Source organism: Girardinichthys multiradiatus, chromosome 1 (assembly GCF_021462225.1).
Source record: "Girardinichthys multiradiatus isolate DD_20200921_A chromosome 1, DD_fGirMul_XY1, whole genome shotgun sequence".
In the NCBI taxonomy this organism is placed as follows: Eukaryota; Metazoa; Chordata; class Actinopteri; order Cyprinodontiformes; family Goodeidae; genus Girardinichthys; species Girardinichthys multiradiatus.
The window spans coordinates 37149120-37173906 of record NC_061794.1 but is presented as its reverse complement, the minus strand read 5'-3'; the positions used below and the strand labels follow the sequence as shown (position 1 = coordinate 37173906).

The 24787-nt window shown below is 38.5% G+C and overlaps 3 protein-coding genes across 5 annotated transcripts; 2 read left to right on the top strand and 1 right to left on the bottom strand.

Annotated features, from left to right (window-relative positions):
- Nucleotides 1–1006: 1006 nt before the first annotated feature.
- Nucleotides 1007–8804, top strand: LOC124878201 (F-box only protein 6-like). Of its 2 annotated transcripts, XM_047382083.1 has the most exons (7): nt 1007–1230; nt 1446–1600; nt 6870–7119; nt 7222–7336; nt 7424–7519; nt 7595–7730; nt 7829–8804. In XM_047382083.1, exons 2-7 carry the CDS (start codon nt 1544–1546, stop codon nt 7973–7975), a joined length of 801 nt encoding a protein of 266 aa, XP_047238039.1. In that variant the 5' UTR covers nt 1007–1230; nt 1446–1543; the 3' UTR covers nt 7976–8804. The 2 variants fall into 2 exon arrangements, with proteins under 2 accessions (XP_047238039.1, XP_047238109.1); XM_047382153.1 differs by lacking the exons at nt 1007–1230; nt 1446–1600 and adding an exon at nt 5029–5585.
- Nucleotides 8805–12838: 4034 nt separating this feature from the next.
- LOC124867542 (F-box only protein 6-like) lies at nt 12839–14664 on the top strand. The gene is made up of 6 exons (XM_047364033.1): nt 12839–13031; nt 13237–13486; nt 13591–13705; nt 13788–13883; nt 14165–14294; nt 14362–14664. The coding sequence occupies exons 1-6, from the start codon at nt 13029–13031 to the stop codon at nt 14506–14508; spliced, it is 741 nt and encodes a 246-aa protein (XP_047219989.1). The 5' UTR covers nt 12839–13028; the 3' UTR covers nt 14509–14664.
- A 755-nt stretch (nt 14665–15419) lies between these two features.
- LOC124867548 (cell division control protein 42 homolog) lies at nt 15420–23745 on the bottom strand. Of its 2 annotated transcripts, none has more exons than XM_047364043.1 (6): nt 23592–23745; nt 22883–23026; nt 22732–22804; nt 21823–21932; nt 18462–18659; nt 15420–17089 (listed from the first exon to the last, which is right to left on the bottom strand). In XM_047364043.1, the coding sequence occupies exons 2-6, from the start codon at nt 22985–22987 to the stop codon at nt 17000–17002; spliced, it is 576 nt and encodes a 191-aa protein (XP_047219999.1). In that variant the 5' UTR covers nt 22988–23026; nt 23592–23745; the 3' UTR covers nt 15420–16999. The 2 variants fall into 2 exon arrangements, with proteins under 2 accessions (XP_047219999.1, XP_047220006.1); XM_047364050.1 differs by having other exon boundaries at nt 15420–16460.
- Nucleotides 23746–24787: the final 1042 nt, after the last annotated feature.

Below are 24787 nucleotides of genomic sequence, written 5' to 3'. Positions count from 1 at the left end.
ATAGAGGTGGCATTTATTTATTTATTGGGTCTGTTTTATCTTGTTTTATGACCTGATATATTGGTAAGCAATTTATTTACATTGTTCAATAATATAAGAGACGTCGCGAAAGAACTATTATTACTGCAGCTGCTATGAAACTTGATTTTTATTTATGTATTCATTTGTTTTTCTTTATTTTTAGAGCCCAATCTGTGCAACGTATGTTACCGGTGCACAAATGTGCGAAATTCAGTCCCCTGAAATGACCGTAATGCACCTTGTATGCGCTACGCTAATTTTTAAGAGAGAGCTAGTGTCGGCTGGCGTGACCGCGTATTTCTGACGGCTAACTTAACCGCAGTTTTCTTCTGTACAGTTGATGTCTCCTCACTGAAGCGACGCGGCAATCCCTGCAGTTCGAGCGGAAGTTCAGAGGTGCGGGGGATCAGAGTGTGCGGCTTTAGTCAGCGCTAACCAATAGGGAAACGTCTTACAGCGTTCGTCTTTAGGCCCCGCCCAGGATGTTCATGTTTCCAGCACTCAAAATTCTTTGAGTTCAACAGAGAACGTCAAAACCAAAAGAGCGAGAGTCGTAACCAAAGATTTCTGACATGCGCAAATAAAAGTTTATGTTTTGCAAATAACTTTTTTCTCTTCGTGAGAAAAAATGAGTCATTTTAATCAAAAAAAGTTTTTTCAAACTATTTTTTTTCTCCTCAAAATGAAATATTCCATTAAAAAAAATTGTTACAACTCTGAAAGTTTTGATCACAACTTAATATTTTTGATGGAGATTAGTTGTTTTTTGTTTTTTTTTGATTCAATATTCCAAAAGTTTTGACCACAATTAATTTTTGATTGAGATTAGTTTTTTGTTTGATTGAATAATATTGAGACAAATTTACCTCCATATAGAAACACTATATGATGAAATGCATGTAGCGACCATATGTTGTAACACCGGTGCTGTGTAAGCATGGGAACAGATTATTTCAGGGAACTGAGTTTAGCAAAACACCAACTCCGCACCGGAACCTTTCTTCAAGAATCCTTTTAACACGGCGATAGCCTGCTGCACCGAACGTCAAATGCGCTCATCGCTTGCAAAAGTATCTTATTTAGCGTCGCAAGTCTGAAGATACACAGACTAGTGCCATCCCTGGCTGTTATGAATACATACATGGATGGATAGATATACAGATATTTGCGCCGGGATTAAATCGGATGTTTGTTTTTTTTCCATCAAAGGTAAACCCGTGACTTTGGGTAAAATAATCGAAACTAATAAAGTGACACATGGTGTCCGAAAAAGGAAAGCTAAAACGTCAACTTATTTTAGCGTTTATCTATCTTTAGAATTTAGAGAGTTGGCATTAAAAATATTACGTTTTAATTAACGCTAATTTATAGGGCTGGCTGTTTAACTTCGGTTTTAACTGGATTTCTGTGTATGTCTTTTGTAGGTCTCTGTTTCAGGCTCTGGTGATTTGCTAGACTGACTGCTTTGTAAAAACACCCCAGGGTGGGGTTTATCCCAGACATAAGGAGGACTAGAACCATCATGGGTGCCAAATACACCGTCGACTCAGCTGGGCCGACACGGAGTTCGGATGAACCTGTAAGTTCTGTTGGAGACGCTGAAACACACGGTACTACTCATGACTGCTGCGAATTCAAGTTAGAGCTACTGATCACTTCCTGGGTTCTCCCCGCTTGACATTAAAGTCACTTTAAAACTTGATAGTTCTTTGATGACTCAAGCATAAAGGTTTTTATGATGTGCGCTTAGTCGGGTGAGAAATACATAATGTTCTTCTTCTTGTATTATTTTTGGCGGTGGGCAAATAACTTTATGATGTGCATTACCACCACCGACTGGTATGGAGTGTGGTTCTTCATGGTTTTAAATCTTATTTACTAATACAACAATCAAATTCTATTTATTAATTTAGTTTTTTTGAAAAATCTAATTATAATTTGAATATGTTTGCTAGCTAAATTTCTTTGCAAAGTATCTCTCAAAATAAAATTTTCTTTAATACCTACAAATTATCTCCTTAAAATTGTTCTTTCTTGTTCATATTTCTGACACTTCAGTATTACATGTTCTATTGTTTCCTCCTCTCCACAATGATCACATTTTCCTGTATTATGTTTCTTTATCTTGAACAATGTATAATTAAGTCCTGAATACATGACGTTTCTGTTGATGCTGGAATTTAAGGAACTTCCTGAAAGCCTCATCAGTCGTTTATGTGTGTGTGGGCGGATGGCCGTCTGTTTTAACAAAGGAAATTTAAAATAAAACCTTTTGATCTCATTGGGTAAAATTAGCATAATACTAATGCTAACAATATAAGCAAAACAACATATAACATCAGGCAGTTCTATTTATTTAAAGCAAATAAGTAATCATTCCAACTGTTGCTAAAATGATACAGCACATCAACTGTTACAGTTGTAATAATGTAATTTATAACATCTATTCATTATTTTGATTTTTGAAACAAAGACTTAAGCAACAGTATGCAATTAAAATCCAGTAGTGGAAGTTTTCAAGGTAATGTGTTTTTTGCAAAATGTTCCTCTTTGCCGCACTAAATGGATTAACACAAGTAAAACAAGTTAATTGGCTGGTTAATTTGTCAAGCAATCTGCCCAGGTGGCCAGCAGGCAGTCGGCTGCCTAATAGCTATGCCTTTTGTAGCTTTGCATCTGCTGCTTTAACACAATCTCAATGACAACAATGGGGAGTTTTCACACAATGATTGTTCGTGTTTTTTGTGTGCCAAAACTGCCGATTTTATATTTCTTGTAGAAGAGGTACCCATTATGAAGGTGTTTCTGGTGCAAAAGTAGTTGTGAATTGTAACTGTGAATTTGAAGCCGCAGAGAGAAATTCTGCAACAGTTTTTTAAGTTTAAATTTGTTTTTCTGTTTTTACAAAGCAACAGTCACACCTCTTCAGTTTCTGAAGTACATGTGCACAAATTGCACTCTTTGAGTCACACATCAAAATCCTCTTACATTTGCTTCAATTGATCAAAAACAGATGGTGCTAATCAAATTCACAAACCTGTATCAAAATCTATCCACAAACTATTTTTTTAATCTAATTTTTTCCTTAACACTGACGTAAATCAGTTAATACAACTGCACAAATCTACCACTGTGCGTCACAAATGCTGTTATACAAGTCACACATTCTTTCTGGGACGTTTTCACTTTTGCCTCAAATGTACCGCTGATAGTAGAGCAAAACTATCTGTGACTTGGAGGTAATTCATATAGCCCACCATTTCCTCCATCTCCTGTATGTTGTGTTTCGCCTTAGCCAACATGCCTAAACACAAGGACCACATGGACCCTGTTTCAGAAAGAGGGGTCAACAAGCTAGAGTAGAAGGCACATAGCCTGAGTAGACCTACTCCACTCTATCATGCCCAGGGTTTTCGGTTTGAGAACACGGGGTAACACTGGGGTTACTCAACTCTGAGTCAAAGTCACCCAGAGTTGAGCACGGGTATCAGTACATAAGAAGCCATCATCAATGGGAGGCAAAAACACGATTCATCATGGCAACTTGAGGAAATAAAAAGCCTCCAAGTGCGTATTTCTTGCCGATGGGATGGAATTGGGAATAATAAAGATTGCATATGGAGAATATTGGCACATATTTATGAAGAAAAGCAATACTGCATTTGTGATTCACCGCAACAGATTCATGCAGTCGTATTCACTGATTTGTTTGTTTTAAGGGAAAAAATAGGATAAGTACAATTGGGGGAAGATGTTAATACAGGCGTGTGAATTTGTTTTGAACCATTTGGTTTGGATCAATTGGAGCAAAATTGTGAATGTAAGAGGTTTTTGATGTGTGACTCAAAGAATACAATTTGTGCTTGTACTGAATAATCCGAAGAGCTGTAACTGTTGTTCTGTAATTGTGAAAGACTGAAAAAAATCTACAATTACAAAACATCTGTAGCATGCTCTCTGTGACTCCAAATTCACAGTTAAATGCATAAATACTTTGGCCCCAGATTTGCCCTTTACCAGCCAGCTGACTGCTCAGCAAGAGGTGGGAGAGGGGCGGCACTGTGGTACTCTATGCTGCTTGCAGCTAGAGAAACTAGATTTTCTCTGACATCTAAATTAAATAACTTTAACACTTTCAAAATGAGGTGAGATCTTTCCATGTATCCATGCAGAAATTAATTAAACCCTCATAATTAGATCAATGACATATACAACAGTGTATGTTCACATTTTAAAGCGATGAAGTCTGGGTGGCCCATTTGGTGTATGTTTTAATTCTTCTTTCTTTTGCAGAAGTGTATCACTATGATTAAGTTTAGCAACAATCACATATGATGAAATGAGAGCCTAATCTTTAGAGTATCAAATAAATAATGATAATATTACATGGATAAGATGTCAGGAAACAGTAAAATGAGTATATCTGGAACTGAGGACTGAAGAGGCCTGTATGGATTCACACATTAACTATGACTCTTACCTTTTTTAGAAGTAGAAAACTACAAGTATAATCGGGCTGTTTTTTCTATTTTTCTACAAGTATTAAATGTAATGAAGAGGGGTAATGTTAATCAACTGTGATGTATGCATAAAAATTAAGTGATGTTTTTTTGTTAGCTGTAACTGGTGTGAGAGCAAGAAGCAGATAAATACTGTGTTAGAAAGCTTGAGGCTGAGCAGATAAGGAGGGCACCATGGCCTGGGAGCCAGAGGTGGCAGAGTCATAACATTAGGACAGAAGGGGCAGAGGAGAGCCAGGTTCACGGGAACTGGGCATGGAGGGAAGGTCAACGAGCAGGTTCAAGTCATAACAAGCATGGGAGCGAGAAACGAGAAGCCAGGTGCACGCTGTTTTGCGTCAGTCGTGAAGGTCGAAAAACAGGCAAAAGTCATAGCACAAGGAGCCAGCTGAGGGCTGTTTACAACTCTGTCTACGGAGGCTGGGAGACAGCACCGAAAACGGTAACCACGTAACTCAATGATGGGAAAGCTTGACCGGCAACAGGGGGTGAGCAGTGAGGATATCTGCAATATAAAAACTGTGCGAAAGAAAGAAACGGGGTTGTTTCCTCGCAGAAGACCAGCGAACAAGATCGGACGGAGAAAGAAGCTACAGATGAATCAGAAGACCGGAGACACAGCCCCGCTGACAAATTCTGCATTATAAAGAGAATCAACCCATGTGCCCAGAGAAGACCTGCAACTCTAAACTGAGAATCTGAATTTCATCTGTTGCATTTTTACCAAGACAACTGAAGTGAACTTGGTCAGTGAACAACCAATTGCTCTAAGTTTCAGGCTTCTGGAAGTCCTGAACCAACCTCAATTACACCTCAAAGGTTTCCTTCAACTATTCAGCCTCTGGAAGCTACCGACTTTTGAAACATATGCCAACAAAGTTTCTGTTTTTTAAATTTAAATACATTTTTTTTTTCCAACTTGACCATTGAAACCCCGAGCATCAGCGCCTGTCCACTTAGAGGAAGAAAACTGAAGATTTGCCTTTCACCCAAGAAGACAGTCACTAGTTGTCTACTGAAGAAATCATTCCATTCGGATTCATGGTGAGCCTCCGTCTCCAAAGCCTCTTCAGCCTTACCAATTTCAGCATTAGGGAAAGATAGGTTAAGTTGATTGATTTATTTCTATTTTTCAAATTATTAAGTTTTGCTGATTTTTAAGTTATGACTGACCCCTGCAAAAGCATTACTAATTAAAGAAAGCATATAAAATTCTAGATTTATTGTGGACAGTCAATTATTTGAGTCACCTTATTTTTGGGTTTTTCATTGGTGGTAAAAAGTCTTGTTGCCTGGTTCCAAATTATTTTAGGTTTTTATAGGTTGCCTTAAGCCAAACTTGTTAAAACAATACCCTTGGGGCTCGTGCCGAGCCACTAAAATCAACCTAACCCATATACCAATTGCAAGTTGTAAAATAGTTAATGTGCAGCCGTTAACAGAAGTGACTGTCGAGGAGTGGATGACTGCTGTGGGCTACTCAGTTGTCCAAGCCACCAGTTGAAGAAGGGCGAGACTTCTGGAAAAGATAGGCTGTTAGAGGTTAGGCGAGTTATTTCCCAACACCAGCTTGAACAGATTTTCCAGTAAACCTAAGTAAGACCTTCCAGGTTTAGGGATGTCCGGACCCGTTGGATGGAAAGCTGGATCGAGCAATCCCCTTAGAAATAGGGAAGTAGGAGGGAGGGGTTAGCTCATTGGACAACGAAAACACTTAGAAAAATTTTCAAAACCATAACCTTGATGTACCCTTGTAGTAGTAACCGGCCAACTAAAAAACGGGGGGAAAAAATGCTTTGATACTGATAAAAGTACAGTGGAAACAAATGTAATACCACTTGGCTAAAGTATTGTTCTATATCTGTTACTGTCAGATTTAAATGTTTGAAGCTCCTGCAGAACCTGTCAGTCCTGCATTCCTGCATGTGACACTGCAGTCTCTACAGGTGTTGCACAACAAAACCAAAAGCAGCAGCAGAATTTCAGTTTGGTATTTTGCTACACTGAAACAGGAAATGTAGGTGAGATTGAAACTTCTCCTGTGCACTCTCAAATTCTACCATTATAAAGTTTTATGCATTTAAGACTTTCTGACCTGTAGTGGACAGCAGTTTATTGGGGTGGACATTTATTTTTCAGGATGAAGTTATTACTGCGCCATTACATCAACACAGACAATAAAGAAACACAAAACAGTTGTCATGTTAAGCCACCTTTTGTGTTTTGCTCCAAGATGTTTGTGTTTGCAATACTACAGATCTGAGAATTCAATCTATTGTAAGTGAATAAAAACTTAACAATTATTTCTTTTTCTTTTCGTCGTGTCAGGTCATCATTGTTCCTTTGGACATATTAGAGGAAATCTTCCTACATGTGCCCCCCCATGTCGTGGTTTGTGTGTGTCGGTTAGTGTGCCGTCAGTGGAAAGATGTAGCCGACAGTGAGGCTTTGTGGAGAGAAAGATGTAGAAGAGAGGGATTTAATCTCCGTGATGCTTCCAAAGTACCCAACAACTGGAGGTTGTTTTACTTCTTGTGCAAGAAAAGGAGAAATCTCATAAAAAATCCAAAAGGAGAAGGTGAAAATATTCAAATTTACTTTATTTAATGTTTTGCAGTTGTATTATTTTCCTGTTTTGTTTTAAAAAAAATCTACACATGCTTATTCTCTGTTTGCTCAGATGGATTTCTTGGTTGGAAAATATTAGAGAGTCACGGTGATGGGTGGAAAATAGAGGAACCTATGGTGCCACATCCAAATGCTGCAGTCCAAAAAAACTTTGTGACCTCCTATCAGTGAGTATTCTTCAGCACTGGCAATGTTTTCACTGGTGTATGCAATTCAAGTTGCAATTACTGACTAAGTGTAAATGTTGTCTGCAGATTGTGCAAAAAAGAACAGCTGATTAATTTGGAGAACGAAGGTTACATGCCAGGATTCATGGATGAGATCCAGCCTCACATCAGAATATCTGACTGGTGAGAAACATGCACACGACTTCTTCTGTTTTTTTTTTCTCAAACAAAAGGAAATTTTCCTTTGTGGGTTATCAGGTATGCACCGCGATGGGATTGTGGAAGTGTCTATGAGATTTCTGTGGCTTTGCTAAATCACAAGAAAAAAATTCTCCACAAGTTTAGTCCTGAGAGTATTTCCTTTCCTCAGTGGAATGATCAACAGTGGCATGAGGTAAGTACATGTTTCAAAGATCAGTGGAGCTGCAGAGCCCAAAAAAAAAAAAAAAACCCTCAAGTTACTGGTGTTTATTAATTTATTTTTTCTTTCAGATGGTGCATGTGTTCAAGGACTATGGACCAGGAGTGAGATATGTCCATTTTATTCATGGTGGTCGAGACACACAGTTCTGGGCTGGATGGTATGGCATTCGTGTTACACAAAGCTGTGTTGAAGTATGTCCAGCATTGGACACGTAGCTTATTGAAGTAACTGTGTTAGGAAGACAGCTTTGAATATCGTTGTGTAATTAATTAAGGAATTGACTCAACCTTTTAGCCCTCAAAGATATTTTCCTTAAAAAAAACATCCTGCAGGGAACTGAAAGAAAGCATGTTATAAAAATGGGGATAGTATAAGAATAAAGATTTTAGCTCACAGAATCTCCTAGACTAAGTGCTTAATTATTGTCTTAAATGTGTCCTTTAGAGGTGCATGAAAATATGTTTAAATCAACAAAAAACCTTTTTGTCTGCACAAATAACATGTAAAACCGTCCTGTAAGCCAAGACCACTAACTTCATTCCTCCTTTATTCTGGTTTGCACATTTATTTTCTACCAACTGGTTTGCCTTAAAGAGAATAATCTTCTCTTTACATGTCAGCAGAATGTATACTCAGGCTAAGACCCGTCCTATTTACGTGGTGTTATAAGTTGTCCAAAAACTGCACTTTATGTGAATGCATATTTTTAGTTTGCAAAAAAATTGTTTAATGCAGGCAGAGATATAACTTTTAATTGTACTATCCAGTTTGAAGTTTGGTCTGTAGCTTGAAATAAAATATCTATCATTGCAGTACTTTTTAGGGAGAGTCACTTCTGTTTTTACCATGTCCTTGTAAACAGTGGACCGTTGCAAATACATATCTCTACAATGTAAAAGGGTTATTATCTTTGAAACATGTTTGTTTGTAAAGGGCTCAGTTATACTATTATTACGTTATTTATGGAAGTCCACTGTATGCCAATATGATAATAGGGATTCTGTTAAAAATGTACACAGATTCAATAAAACATTCTTTAACATACTGACCCAGTCCTGTAGTGTTTCCTGTTCTGAAACACTGATTCTGAAGTTTTTAAACAGTTGTATTTTTCCCTCATCATGTTTATTATGGATCATGGTAAAAACTCAGTTTTCCCATGTAAATATCACAGAGCAAGGAAAGTCCCTTAAATATAATGTTAAATAGCAATGTATTTTGAAATAATATGTCTACAGTATTACTACAGTAGTTTTTATAGATGGACATTTTAACTTAGTCCACACGTTTCTGTAATCAGTAAGTACCAAAGAGCCACCATGAGAGAACAACTCTGCATACAGATCGGTGAACTGTAAAACTGAATTTTTCTTACAAGTTTTGAAACATTTTCAGGTGAAAGAATTGTGGGTCACATCATATTATTTCTGCCAGTGAAATATGCATGGAGTCAAAATGCAACCTTGGATAAAGAAGAGGCCAAAAATGCAGAGAGCTTCTCAAAGCTGGTCGTCAGGGCCCACTGTCTTGCCTGTTTTAGGTGTTTCTCTGATACCACACAGCTGGCTTCAATGAATGGGTGATTAACAGGTTTCTGCAGTTCTTGATGGGATGGCGAGGAGGTAATGTGATCATTTGAATAAACAGAGCAGAGGTACATCTAAAACATCAGAAAAAGGGGTCTCCTGAAAACCAGGGTTGAGAAACAATGCTATTATCAAATGGAATAAGAAAAACATTTTTGTGCTGCTCTAAAACATTAATTCTGGCCCCTTTACACATGAGTAAATATTTTTTACAATCATGGCATCTTTTTCTTTATCACTAATCTTATATTTTGCCTGTGAAACTACAACAACGTGATTTATTCATAATACAATTTATTGTTCTGCATTTAGAACAGACAAAATGCAGTACAAACTCACCAAACAAATTATAAGTTCATTTTTACTTTAGAATCATCTACAAAGCCTCTAAAAGTAGGTATTCAAAGTAGGACGAGACAACCTATCAGAAATGTGTTTGTCACATCATTATCAACTGACAATGTAAAAAAGCAATAATAAAATATGACCTTCAGGAGATCTCACCCTGGCAAAAACAAGGATCATATTCTGAGTTTACATGTACGACTGTGCTGTTATGTGTTTTTGAGATAAATGTTTAAAGGAGTTTAGTATCATGATGTTTTTGAGGGTAGAGCCTGTTACTTTGTTGATGTTCTACACTACAGATCTCTGAATCTACTTGAGGGTAAGAATAAAAAAGGCTGTTCTGGGCATAAGTTATCTCAAATGGTAAGCCAGGTTCTACAGTGTATTCTCCATAAAGACATCATTTTAGTGATATTACGGGTGCTTTGATCAGCTGTTCTTTGGTTCCACCAAAAACTAGAGGTTAGAGTGGAGAGCTTTTCACAGACATGATGAGCAAAGCTACAACTATTGGTTCAGCATGGAGCAGCGCTAATTCAATTCATCCAATCCAGACTGGCATTCAATTGATCCAAATGCTTTCTGTATCTTTGACCCATTGTGGGCTCCAGGAATATGAATATGTTGTTAATGCACTTCACTGACTAAAGCAGATACGATTTAATGGTTGTGAGTGACATGATTGACTCATTCGTTATGTTATTGATACAGGGACTTTAACAAATAATATTCAGAAAAGTGTGGTGTGCATTTGGCCCCACTCAATAGCTATGTTATCAAGCAAATTTGTTTACGTTTGTTTAGTCCTAATATAATGAAACTACAGCAGACAATAATCATTCTCAACCCACCTCTTTTATATTTGTAGTCATAAAGGACAGAGTTTGGGACATGCACTATGGCTCCATGTGATGCAACTATGCTGTTTGTTTACATTAGCATGGATCGGTAGTAATAATCAATTAAATTAATATTGAAACCTCAAAATACAAAAATACCCCGGAAAATGAATATTTGTGCAAAACATTTACAAAATGTGTATGACATCTTAAATAATGACAACACATTAATCTGTGTTGGCAGGAAACGGCTGCTCATTCAGCTGCTCAGTCAGCTCCGTCTTCTCGGTTTTGTGACTCATACACCTCCTCATGTGTCCAGACAACAGCATTAACATCCCTCTTGATTGGTACCAGTGTATCTCTGAAATAATTACTTCCAATATCCTGGCTGTAGTTCACCTCGTTGCTTCCTTATTTAGCAAAAAGCTATTCAGCTGCCAGAGGACCAGCTCTGTTGTCATTCTGTTATAATAAATACATTTTCAATGTATAGCTTGAGGGCTGCACAGTGGCAGTGTTGGTGGCACTGTTTCCTTGCAGCAGTGGGTTTGACTCCTGGCTGTGGGTCTTTCTGCATGGAGTTTGCATGTTCTCCCCGTGCATGTATGGGTTCTCTCGGGGTACTCGGGCTTCCTAACATGACTGTTAGGTTAACTGGTCTCTCTAAAGTGCCCTTAAGTGTGTGAATGAGTGTGTGCATGGTTGTTTGTGTGTTGCCCTGCGATAGACTGGCGACCTGTCCAAGGTGTACACCGCCTCTCGCCCATAGACTGCTGGAGATAGGCACCAGCTTCCCCACGACCCACTATGGAAAAAGCGGTATAGAAAATGACTGTATAGATTGAGGGACAGGTGCTGTCATGCATGGTTTCACAGAATTCAAAGGCAAGTTGGAGAAGCTTTGAAAGAAACATAATACAAAAAAGGATAGTGGCTTGAGAACGTCTGGGACACTCGGGAAGTAATGCAACAATGAACATAATGGAAAAGCATGATACAGGAAGGTGTGCATTCTGTGAAGAAAGTGAAGAACAGAACATGTTATGTATAACTAGGAAATCACAGAAATGAGTCTTGAACAGGAAAAAGAACAGTACGCACGTATAAATGAGATTACTTTTCCTTATATGATGGTATATAACATGTGGTAACTAGGTTAGTGAAATGAATATATATAATATACACTCACCAGCCCCTTTATTAGGTAGACCTGTCCATCTGCTCGTTAGCGCAAATTTCTAATCAGCCAATCACATGGCAGCAACTCAATATATTTAGGCATGTAGACATGGTCAAGACGATCTGCTGCAGGTCAAACCGAGCATCAGAATGGGGAAGAAAGGTGATTTAAGTGACTTTGAACGTGGCATGGTTGTTGGTGCCAGACGGGCTGGTCTGAGTATTTCAGAAACTGCTGATCTACTGGGATTTTCACGTACTACCATCTCTAGGGTTTACAGAGAATGGTCCGAAAACGAGAAAATATCCAGTGAGCGGCAGTTCTGTGGGCGCAAATGCCTTGTTGATGCCAGAGGTCAGAGGAGAATGGCCAGACTGGTTCGAGCTGATAGAAAGGCAACAGTAACTCAAATAACCACTCGTTACAACCAAGGCATGCAGAAGAGCATCTCTGAACACACAACACGTCGAACCTTGGGGCAGATGGGCTACAGCAGCAGAAGACCACACTGGGTGCCACTCCTGTCAGCTAAGAACATGGAATGGGGGCTACAATTTGCACAGGCTCACCAAAATTGGACAATAGAAGATTGGAAAAACATTGCCTGGTCTGATGAGTCTTGATTTCTACTGCAACATTCGGATGGTACGGTCAGAATATGGCGTCAACAACATGACAGCATGGATCCATCCTGCCTTGTATCAACAGTTCAGGCTGGTGGTGGTGGTGTAATGGTGTGAGGGATATTTTCTTGGCACACTTTGGGCCCCTTAGTACCAATTGAGCATCGTGTCAACGCCACAGCCTACCTGAGTATTGTTGCTGACCATGTCCATCCCTTTATGACCACAATGTACCCATCTTCTGATGGTTACTTCCAGCAGGATAACGCGCCATGTCATAAAGCACGAATCATCTCAGACTGGTTTCTTGAACATGACAATGAGTTCACTGTACTCAAATGGCCTCCAGAGTCACCAGATCTCAATCCAATAGAGCACCTTTGGGATGTGGTGGAACGGGAGATTCGCATCATGGATGTGAAGCTGACAAATCTGCAGCATCTGTGTGATGCTATCATGTCAATATGGACCAAACTCTTTGAGGAATGTTTCCAGTACCTTGTTGAATCTATGCCACGAAGGATTACGGCAGTGGCTTGCTTGTCCTGATCCACAATCCTTACCGGTTGGTGGCGGTAATGCACCAAATTGTTGTTTGCCAACCACCATTAAACTCAAGAAGAAGAAGATTAAAGCACCTTCCAGAATATCTTCGCCTGTAAGGCGTAGCTGCTTCCAAGCGAAGTGAAATGGTAACGTTACCAAACTATATAACTCAAAGCTGGAAGGAACTCAATTTCTGTCGTGTTTTTTTCCTCGAACTTTTCTGTTTGTTGTCCTAAAACTATTTAAATAAGCAATCTAAAGTTATTGATTGAAAACTGAACCAAAAACAAGTCATTTTCTCCTAATACTTAAAAAACTTCCGCTTATAATTCTGCTTTTTTTTCTTGACAGGCCTTTCATATTCCTGTGGACATCCTGGAAGGAGTTTTCCTGAATCTGCCTGCCCACCTGGTGGTCAGTGTGTGTCGGTTAGTTTGCAGTCAGTGGAAAGATGTGGCAGACAGCGAGTCTTTCTGGAGAGAAAGGTGCAGAAGAAACGGGTATCACCTCCGCGAATCTTCCAAAGTACCGAGCGACTGGAGGTTGTTTTACTTCATGTGCAAGAAGAGGAGAAATCTAATAAAAAATCCAAGAGGAGAAGGTGAGCAGATGTTAACTTACAGGAGGTGGTGCACTGGCAGTTTTTCCAGCTACATAAAAATTATACTCTAATAAACATTCTTTTTTTTTTTTTTGCTTGTACAGATGAACTTCAGGGTTGGGAGATAATTAGGAATGGTGGTGATGGGTGGAGAATAGAGAGACCTATGGCACCACACCCAAATACAGAAGTACAGACAAACTTTGTGACTTCCTTCAGGTGAAGATCTTTTTTTCCTGGTTTATTTCCATCAAAGTTGTACTAAACATGAAAGCCTCTAAATCCCCATCGTTGTTTGCAGTATGTGCTCAAAGTCGCAGCTTATTGATTTGGAGGAGGAGGGTTACAGCCAGGCTTTTATGGATGAGTTTCAGCCCCACATCAGGGTATCCGACTGGTGAGAAAAATGTCAGCTCAGACAGTAATTATGAAGATTTCAGTAAAATTCACTAAAAGATGTTCAATATGTTTTTACTGACCCATGGGCCCCATGCAGACCAGACACTGACATCCTTCCTCATTACACTCTGATGGCACCGTTTTACAATCTAGATTGACACATAAGATTTCGAAGAAAGGTGTGAACACTGTTGCTAAAAGCTGTTCACTTGTAACTTGGTCAAGATGTTAACGCTAGGTCTGAACTGAACCTAATTTTGTGTTTTTGTGTTGTGTTAGGTACGCGCCGCGGTGTGACTGTATATACAATATGTCTGTGAAGCTACTGCATAGCAACAAGGAAGTTATTCAGGAATTTACTCCCGATACTCTTTACTTACCTGAACAGGATAATCAGACGTGGAAACAGGTATGCACAAAGTGCAGATGCAAAATCTGAGAAATTCTTTGAGTAACATTCTTTCTTTTTTCCCTAGATGATCCATGTGTTTAAGGACTATGGACCAGGAGTGAGATATGTCTATTTTGAGCACGGTGGTAAAGATTTAGTTTTCTGGGCAGGATGGTATGGCATTCGCTTAACAGAAACATGCATTGAATTATGTCCAACATTGGACACATAACTCGTGAACCCTAGAATTGTTGAGAAGACTGTTTTTAACTGCCTTTCTATACTTAATAATCACTTTTACTCTTTATGTCTTTAAACGCCTTACTCCTGAGAAACATGCTACAGAGAAGTCATAAACGCTGTTAAATAAAGATCATTTTTAATCCTGGTTTTACTGTTTATCCTGAAATGCTTTTAAATACCTGTAACAGAGGTATCTAAAACATAAATAAAAGGTACATAAGTAATGGGTGCTTGACTTTAAGGATACAAGTAGGGAAGGAGACCTTTCATCAAAGAGCACAAAGTGATGATACACACCCTATGGGCAAGGGCCCTTGACAAAGCATCTGCCATGTGTTTTTCAGAACCCTTTATCTGGCAAATATCTAAACAAAATGACCATTGCATCAATCTGCAATTTCAAAAATAAGATTGTCTGCAGATACACACTAAAAAGTTAATCATACACTTCCACCCCTGAAGAACATAGAAATATGAAAAACATCCAAAACAAATTTTTTTTTGGCAAATCCGTGTTCTCATATAAAACCATAAAGGTATGGATTAAACACAAATTATGCAACGTTTTCCAGAGAAGCGAGACATTTTAAGTCTACAAACCTGTAAGCACTGAACAAATTATAGATTTTAAGGAATATTTCATAAAGATTTTTTGCGATTGTTTTTAAATCTTAGTATTTTATCCTACCTCCTCCAAACATTTCTTTTGACTACTGCTAAGAACTACAGATGGGTATTAGAAACTATAATTGGGTACAGTACATCTTAGCTCTTTGAGCCTAATATTTTCTGTACATGTTCCCTGAAATAAACTGTACTTGTCCCTTTTTTCCTCCATTTGTTACATTTACAGTTACAAAATGTAAATCTTATATTTCTTATATCAAGTCACAGAACATGTTTTTTTGAGGATTTTATCATAATACTGGTTTATTGTGTTTTTTATTACAAGCAAAATACAGTACAACTTTGTCAGGTTGAATACAATAAAAGACATTTTTCAGGTTAATTTGACTTCAGCGCCATCTCAGCTTTTCAAAACCTCATGAATAATGCACAATTTCATTCAGTAAATAAGTTACTCTTACTATATTTACAAGTCACTTCAACACTTCACCTTACAAATTCAGCATGGAAAGGACATCATTGGTTTGGTAATTTAACATCAAGCTGCTGCAGATGAGATGCTTAAGAGATCTAAATTATTACAATGGGTATTAAGGTTGACCCAAATGCTGTGAACATTTTTGTGGCAATACATTTTCAAATTAATATTTCTAAAGTTAAATGTCCCTAGATGTCATGTTGGGCATCATTTATCAGGCTCCATCTGGGGGAACTTGCCTAGAAATATCATGCAGGCCATGTTGGAATAACTCAAGAGAATTTAAATCTTAAGAGACACAAAAGAAGGATTATTGCTAATGTAAAAGCTGGTGATAGAAGAATGTTGCAGTTGGAAACACATTTTGAGTCATTTTCAATGATACAATGCAGTTATTCCAATTTTGTGACACCATGTGGAGAAAACAAGTATTTAATCAGAGTTCTTCTGAAAAACCTCTGCAAAAATTAACACTATCAGGGCAAACAAACATTTTAAAGTGTCTCCAGTTTGTCAAGTGTTCATACAGTTTCCAACCATCAGTGGTGTCAAATTTACCAGCACAGCATAACAGGATACTCAACTTTAAAAATCACTTAACACATTAAATGTTTTTAGGTTAAGTTGGTGAGAAGGAAAAAATTTCATGACATCTCAACTAATGGTGGAATGTGCTTGTGCAGAAAACCATATCAATACTGTTAACCTAGTTTTTGGAAACAGTCTGAAGAAAGCAGCGAAGAGTCTTAGAGCAGAACGCATTTAGGCCTTTTCCTAGGTTCAGGAGGCACCAGGGCGGCCAGTATTGCCTCATCAAACACATTCTTTAATCCTTTCTGTGAAAACAAGATGTTATTTTTAACAAAGCTACCCCCAAGTGCAAATTGATGTGCTGCATAAGCAAAAGAAAGCTGAGTAGAAATTGAGTGAGGCAATCAAAATGTTCCTTTATTCAAACACTCTCATGATCAAACTGTAAGCAACAACAAAAGCCGGTGGAAAATTTTAATGCAGCAGAGAAAAACTCAGTCCAAGACGTATAGCTTAAGTGGATGTGTAGAATATAATTGATTAGCTCAATACTGAGTGAACAGTATATGCTTTAAAAAAAAAGAAAGATCATCTTAATCATGTCCAGTTACAGATGAACAAAAAGGAGACTGAAAGATTGGCACTCGTATCATCTTAGGCAGCGTGAGTAACTGTGATTAGGCCAAGTTGAAAAGAGAGCACATCGGAACAGAAGAACAAAAAAAATCATTGATGGGCACAGAGTTTTAAATTTCAAGAGTTTGTGGTTACTTCAGTGACAGACATTTCTTTACAATGAAAGCGCAGCAAACAATCAAGAGGCAAAGCAAGATGCAGGAAGATATCAGAACAAACAGCATTTTCTCTTTCTCTGAGTTTCAGGGGGCTCTAAAGCAGCTAGGATAGCCTCATCAAATACGTTCTTCAGTCCCCGCTACAGAAAAAGAAAGGAGAAACACACGAACACACAGTGTTACATGGCGTTTTGAGAAAAAAGCTGTTAGCAAAAGACAGGCCAAAGTATTTCTAGTATTGCTGTTAGAAGAATGGTATGTACACTCACCAGCTACTTTATTAGGTATACCTTGCTAGAACCAGGTTGGACCCCCTTTTGCCTTCAGAACTGCCTTAATCCTTCGTGGCATAGATTCAACAAGGTACTGGAAACATTCTTCAGAGAGTTTGGTCCATATTGACATGATAGCATCACACAGATGCTGCAGATTTGTCGGCTACACATCCATGATGCAAATGTCCCGTTCCACCACATCCCAAAGGTGCTCTATTGGATTGAGATCTGGTGACTGTGGAGCCCATTTGAGTCCAGTGAACTCATTGTCATGTTCAAGAAACCAGTCTGAGATGATTCGTGCTTTATGACATGGCGCGTTATCCTGCTGGAAGTAACCATCAGAAGATGGGTATACTGTGGTCATAAAGGGATGGACATGGTCAGCAACAATACTCAGGTAGGCTGTGGTGTTGACACGATGCTCAATTGGTACTAAGGGGCCCAAAGTGTGCCAAGAAAATATCCCTCACACCATTACACCACCACCACCAGCCTGAACCACTGATACAAGGCAGGATGGATCCATGCTGTCATGTTGTTGACGCCATATTCTGACCATACCATCCGAATGTTGCAGTAGAAATCAAGACTCATCAGACCAGGCAATGTTTTTCCAATCTTCTATTGTCCAATTTTGGTGAGCCTGTGCAAATTGTAGCCCCCATTCCATGTTCTTAGCTGACAGGAGTGGCACCCGGTGTGGTCTTCTGCTGCTGTAGCCCATCTGCCCCAAGGTTCGACGTGTTGTGTGTTCAGAGATGCTCTTCTGCATGCCTTGGTTGTAACAAGTGGTTATTTGAGTTACTGTTGCCTTTCTATCAGCTCGAACCAGTCTGGCCATTCTCCTCTGACCTCTGGCATCAACAAGGCATTTGGGCCCATAGAACTGCCGCTCACTGGAGATTTTCTCTTTTTCGGACCATTCTCTGTAAACCCTAGAGATGGTAGTACGTGAAAATCCCAGTAGATCAGCAGTTTCTGAAATACTCAGACCAGCCTGTCTGGCACCACCAACCATGCCACATTCAAAGTCACTTAAATCACCTTTCTTCCTCATTTTGATGCTCAGTTTGACCTGCAGCAGATCATCTTGACCATGTCTACATGCCTAAATGCATTGAGTTGCTGCCATGTTTTTGGCTGATTAGAAATTTGAGTTAACGAGCAGTTGGACAGGTGTACCTAATAAAGTGGCCGGTGAGTGTACAAAGCTTGGAGTAGAACTAGGCCTTACCTGAGTGAGGGCTGAGCACTCAACATATTTGACTGCCTTAAGGTCTCGAGCCAGCTTCTCTGCCGTCTCAGGAGTGATTGGCTTCTGTTTGTTCTTAGCCAACTTCTCCACGGTGGAGGGGTCATCACGGAGGTCAATCTGAGTGCCTACCAACAGGAACGGGGTCTTAGGACAATGGTGGGTGATTTCAGGAACCCACTGGAGAAGGAAAAGACAAAAAAATGCTATAGTTAACTGAATGAATAACAAGAAGCACACAGTTGTTTCTATAAATTTTAGTTGCATAGTTCTGACTCCGTTTGCAAAATATGTCACAAATAAGTACAGGTAAATCTAAAAGAATTCAAATATTCTTGAAAAGTTTATTTCAGTAATTCAATTCAAAAACCCTCGAGTTATTGTTTGTTGCTTGTGAAGCTTTTTTATTCCCATATTCTTTCAATTAATGTGCTTGCATACAGTACTTTTATACACTGATCTTTTGTGGGAACATTCAAGCAGTCTGTGTGATTCCTTCCACTTGTGTCAGCTTAATCTCTAATACTTAAGACTTTAGGTACACCATGTCTGACCCCTTTAGCCAAGCTCAAAAACTATTTTAATTTACAAGATCAACATTTTCTAATCCTTCACACATTTTGTCATATCACCCATCTCTAATATGCCTTCTTTCAGAATTTTCTTTTGTATAATTTTCCTTTTTTGTCTCCTAACATTCCAAGAGAACTAGCAAACTGCAGTGCTAAAAAAAAAACTTTGAAAACACTTTAAATCTTAATTGGAAAAACAATCATGCAAAAGGATACTGCACTATTTGATAAAAAAAAAAAACGATCAACCCAACGAAGGCTTAATCTGAAGTCAGAGAAATTTTAACTAAAAAACCAAAGCAGCTGGCTAGTCCAATTTGTTGAAATGTCATCGCAGCAACTCAATAATGTGACTCAGTTTGTATGACATCCACGTTCTAGCAGTCAAGGTGCCCTCATATATCCAGTACAGATCTGTGCGTTCCTCCATGGATATGCCTCCCTAGACCAACACTGACCCACCACCAAACTGATCATGCTGAACAACGTTGCAGGCAGCATAATGTTCACCGCTGCTTCTCAAGACCCTTCCGCATCTGTCACATGAGCTCAGGGTGAACCTGCTATCATCTGTGAAAAGAGCAGGGTTCCAGTACCGAACCTGCCATTTCTGGTGTTCTTTGGCAAATACCAGTTGAGCTTCACGGTGCCAGGCAGTTAGGACAAGGCCTACTACAGGACAACAGGACCTCAGGCCACTCTCACAAAGTCTGTTTCAAATGATTTGGTCAGAGACATTCCTGCCAGTAGCCTGCTGAAGGTCACTTTGTAAAGCTCTGGCAATACTTATTCTGTTTCTCCTTGCACAAAAGAGCAGATACCAGTCCTGCTGATGGGTTAAGGGACGGCCCTGTCCAGTTCTTCTAGAGTAACCGTCTCTCACCTGGAATCTCCGCCATGATCTTAAGACAAAGCAGACCCTTGGGCAATAGCATGTATTGATGTGCCATCCTGGTTGAGTTGGACCGCCTGTGCAACCTCTGTAGGGCTCAGGTATCGTCTCATGGCCAACTGCAAAACTACTGAAAAGCAGTTAAAAAAAAATGAGGGAAAATGTCTGTGGCATCCACCTGGAAAACCATTCCTGTTTTTGGGGTTGTCTCATTGTTACCCCTTTAGTGCACCTGTTAGTTTCATTAACACCAAAACAGCTGACAATGATTAACAACCCCTACTACTACTTAACTGACCAGAGCAATATTTCAGAAGTTTAAATGACTTGATATTTTACCCTTAAATAAAGTGAGTTTCTGTATTTTTTTGAACAGTGCATTTAGCTGTTCAATATTTGTCTAGTCTTCTTCTGTAAACCAGCTTCCACAGTTTCCTGAGGGTGAAAGTACATGTTGGAATTTGTGAAGCAAGAATTACAGGGCCTAAGCTGGTTAAGGGTCCTAATTGTATTATCTGTCTGTCCAATTAAATAGAAGTGTAGATCAGAGTGGCACAATTACACGGAAAATGATTTTTGTTTAGTTTAGATAAAACTGAAATTATGACTGTTAGAATAATTCTAGATTATAGTGGAAACGTGTTACTGTCAGGCAAACATAGAACCACTCAAATCTTTTTGTTATACATTCTTGCTAATGCACAAACATTTGCATCAAAACCAAAAAAAGGCTTACTTGTGTTTCTACACTCAGGGCATCTCAAATACCAAAAAATGTTTCTTAACTGAATAACATTTGGAGGAAAAAGAAATTCAAGTAATTTTGCAATTAAATATTTAGTAGCAATCTTCAGCAATATTAAGACCGTTTGTTTTATATCCATCGCCCAATTGAGGGTTGGTTTGGACATCATAATTAAACTCAACAAACTGTTGCTCATCCACTGAATGGAGAAGCTTTGGAGGATGTCTGGGATGACGATGGGAGACAGATTGGTGCAGCGTCGCTCATGGTACAGACAGAGTGCATGCAGCCAGACTTCCTCTTAGCAAAGCAAGTGCTTGCAGGTTTGGCAGATCGCAGAAGTCAAATTATACAACTACTGTATCTTTAGCAACACTGTCTGCCTTAAAGAGTTTAATCAAGCACAACTCGGCACACAGTACTGTTTCTGCATACCAAGAAAAGGTTGGAGTTCAGCTTAAGACATTGTAGTCAACCTTATTTATATGGTTTGTGTATGTTTTCTAAAAGCATGTTTCATTGTGGATTATTAAATGCCCATGATTGGAGAACTAGCTGGCAAGGGTTGGAGAAAGTAACCTCAGCACTAGGGATTTGGTGATTTGAGTACCATGTTTCGGTATCTAAACGCATCAATATGACAGTGAGGGAGTGGAAGAGTGGACGATTTTCCATGCCGGACATGAACACTGCATTGCACGCACAAGAGCGTAATAACCTCAGTAGCCACTGCTACAGTCAACAAAGCAAGCATGGCTAATAGAAAGTGCTCAAAAGTATGGCCCCATTTTTCAAAATTCGATGCAGATTACGCTTGCTGCAGTATCAAAAGTGAAAGGTACCCATCCCTACTCAGCACTCAACACACATTGTGAACTTTCTCAGTCACTAGAATTACTTGATACCAAGGACTGGAAATTGCAATGCTTAAACAAATGTAATTTAAGTTAGATAAGTCTTAAGATGAATAACAGCCATCTAAACTAATAAAGTGAACTCTAAAACAGTTTGTATTAAATGCACATAAACCATTCAATTAATGTAATTTAGAATTAAAAAAGGTGTTCAAACAGAACTTGTCCTAAGGTTTTTAGATGTGGAAAACCCTGCATCAAATGTACTTTGTGTTCTCACCTTTTCTTTAACATTCTCAAATGAGGAAGGTGAAACAACTGAGAAACAGACTAGGAAGACATCGGTCTGAGGGTAGCTTAGTGGTCGTAACCTGTCATAATCCTCCTGACCTACAGAAAGTCAAAGACAGAAATTTACATACCGTACCACAAAGCAGTTGTGCTGACATTCAAGTTTTTAGCAAGAAGAAAGTAAAAAAAAAAAAATCAAAGACCACAGCCAATACAACTAATCTATGCCACAGTTCAGACAAAACTCAGAGTTTATGTGTTGTACTATGTTTACAGTAACAGAGCTCTGGTGAAAGCCTTTCCCACCATATATTAAATGTACTGTAATGCTAAAAAAATGTAAATAAGATACGAGTTTTTGTGTCTACAGATGCAAATGTAGTACTTGGAATTTATCCTATTCCTGCTAAGAACAAGCCAATTATAATGTCTGTAGAAGTGTCTGTAAGCAATGCAACTGCATGTTACCGCAGATCACCCATTCCTCATTCCTTTAACCCTGTATCACTCAGTTCAGTTTATTTGCATAGCACTAATTGAAAAAGCCCAATTAATATTGATCTATTTACAATCATAAATTCAGTCTAAATTCATTTGATTTAGTGTAAATATTTCATATCTAATCCAATACAGTCACATTCTAATTCACAAGCCTTTCAATTCCATGCAAAAGTTGCTGTTTGCTTTGTTTTGTAAAATACAACTGCAGTCAATTATAATTAACATTTTTGGATTACATAAGTGTCTTTAAACAACGCAACATTGCATGTTACAACTGCAGACCAGTTGCAGACGTTTCACGCAGGGTTATCACATCATGTGGGCAAGTTCATATGAGGATTAATCTAGCATCAAAAATCAACATTTTATTTAAAATGTCAAGAAATTAAAAATATACCTGCTGTATCAAATAAGCCAAGGGTGTATGGTTCACCCCCGATCATTACAGTTACTGCATAGTTGTCAAACACCTGCAAAGAGTGAAATGCTGATCAGTCTGGTCATGAGAGTCTCTCAGTTTATTTTTCCAATTTACTAACAAAACTTACTGTTGGTACATATTCAGAAGGGAACTTGTTGGTGGTGTATGAAATCAATAAGCAGGTTTTCCCCACTGCTCCATCACCCACCACAACACACTTGATAGTCTGCATCACTGTGCTTTCGGCTGCTGCTGCTGACAATTACGTTAGCTGCAGGGAGAGGGGGAGGAGAGAGCTTACATAGATTAGGCCATATAATATCTTCTCAGTAAGAGAAGAAATAACCAAACAACATGGTGTGGCGTGCCCTGCCTTTTAAAATCCTAATACCAGCTTGACAGACCGATGTGATGCCAGGGATAGGCGGCATTTCCCAACATTAACTTGTTCAGTCACACCCCATGAGTAACAAAACTGTGTAGAGGCTAACGGTAGCATAAAATTACTTGCCTAATAAATACCTTGTCTGAATGCAATACGCATGGGTAATGCTATATATTAATTATATTATATTAAGGTGAGAGTTAAACTATTAGCAAATACAACACAAAATATACGTTTGTATTGTTTAGCAAACTAGGATACTGCAGTGCTAGCTGATGCTACATAATGCTAACCAGTATTAGCTTAGCCACCAGTCTTTTAACGGTACTGAGGTGTCCATTTAGACTTTGTTGCTGCTAGCAGATTACAATGTCCAAAACAAGGACTGGAATAACCTTTTACCAGTCGAATACCTTTAGATAGATGTCTAGGATTTTTTAAAGCCACGTACCTCCGTATTTATACTCGGTAAATTGGATGTTTTCGCCGGGCGTTGGCACCAGCGAGCACAAACTTGGTTCAGTCAGTTAGCCGAGCCCCTCACTTTCACTACAACAGACAAGCTAGACTGAGTAAATCCGGAAATAGTATTCAAAATAAACCTCCTGGCACTCATTGAAAACTATAAACCCACATATTTCAGGAAGCAAAAGCGAAAGTGACACATAAGTGGCAGTATTCAATGTAATGCAATATATTTTTATGCTATTTGTCCATGTATGTACCTTTTATATCACAAATTGGAAATAATGACCCAAATGATTTTACTTTAAAAAGCACTGTCTTTTGGCTGTGTTGGCTGACTTTGTGTGACGTTTTGTGAGTGGTTCCAAGTGGTTCCTGCTGCAGGGATGGTGATGTCACCTAAAATCCCCCTGACCTTGCATCCTGTCTTTATAACTCAGTTCAGTTCTTTTCTCTTTAATTCTGTTTATTTATACAACTCCAATTCCCAGCAAACCTTATCTCCTGACACTTTTTAAGACAAATAGCAAGGCATAAAGGTGTTCTCTATATTATGCAAATAAAAGGGTCGTTATATTTTAAGATACCATTACTGGTGTACCTTTTGAACCAACAAATGCAAACTGGCAAACACCTGGGTATTAAAGTATAGATGTTTTGGGTCAACATCATAAAAAGCATCATAAAAAGCAACAAAAATGTAATCTGTTATCCTGGCATCGGTAAACGCTATGGCAGCAAGTGACCTTTGAAAGCTTTTGACAGATTCTGAAGCATTTGAGTAACATTGGTTTGATTAAAAATGTGAGGAAAATGAAAAATACAAATGTATAGAACTTTGATCAACTGCCTCATGTGATGTCACCAGAGGATGTGGTAGCTGGTTTTTGAAAGATATATGTTATCTTGATTAAATAACAATTAACAACAAATTGGCAAAACAAATGGAAAAAAAATTATAAGGTTATGTTTTATAGATGACAAAAAAAAAGCTCAAAATGAGTTTGATTTTACTCTAGACTTGGTTGTAGCTTTAAAATTATATACAGTCAATAAATTTAGTTAGTTATTAATCTCCACATTCTGTGATGCAGATTTGCTGGAGAAATATAGGTCTGTCATCAGGAAGCAATTGTGTGTGTATACTATAACAGACCACAGAAAATAGATTTCCCTAAATTT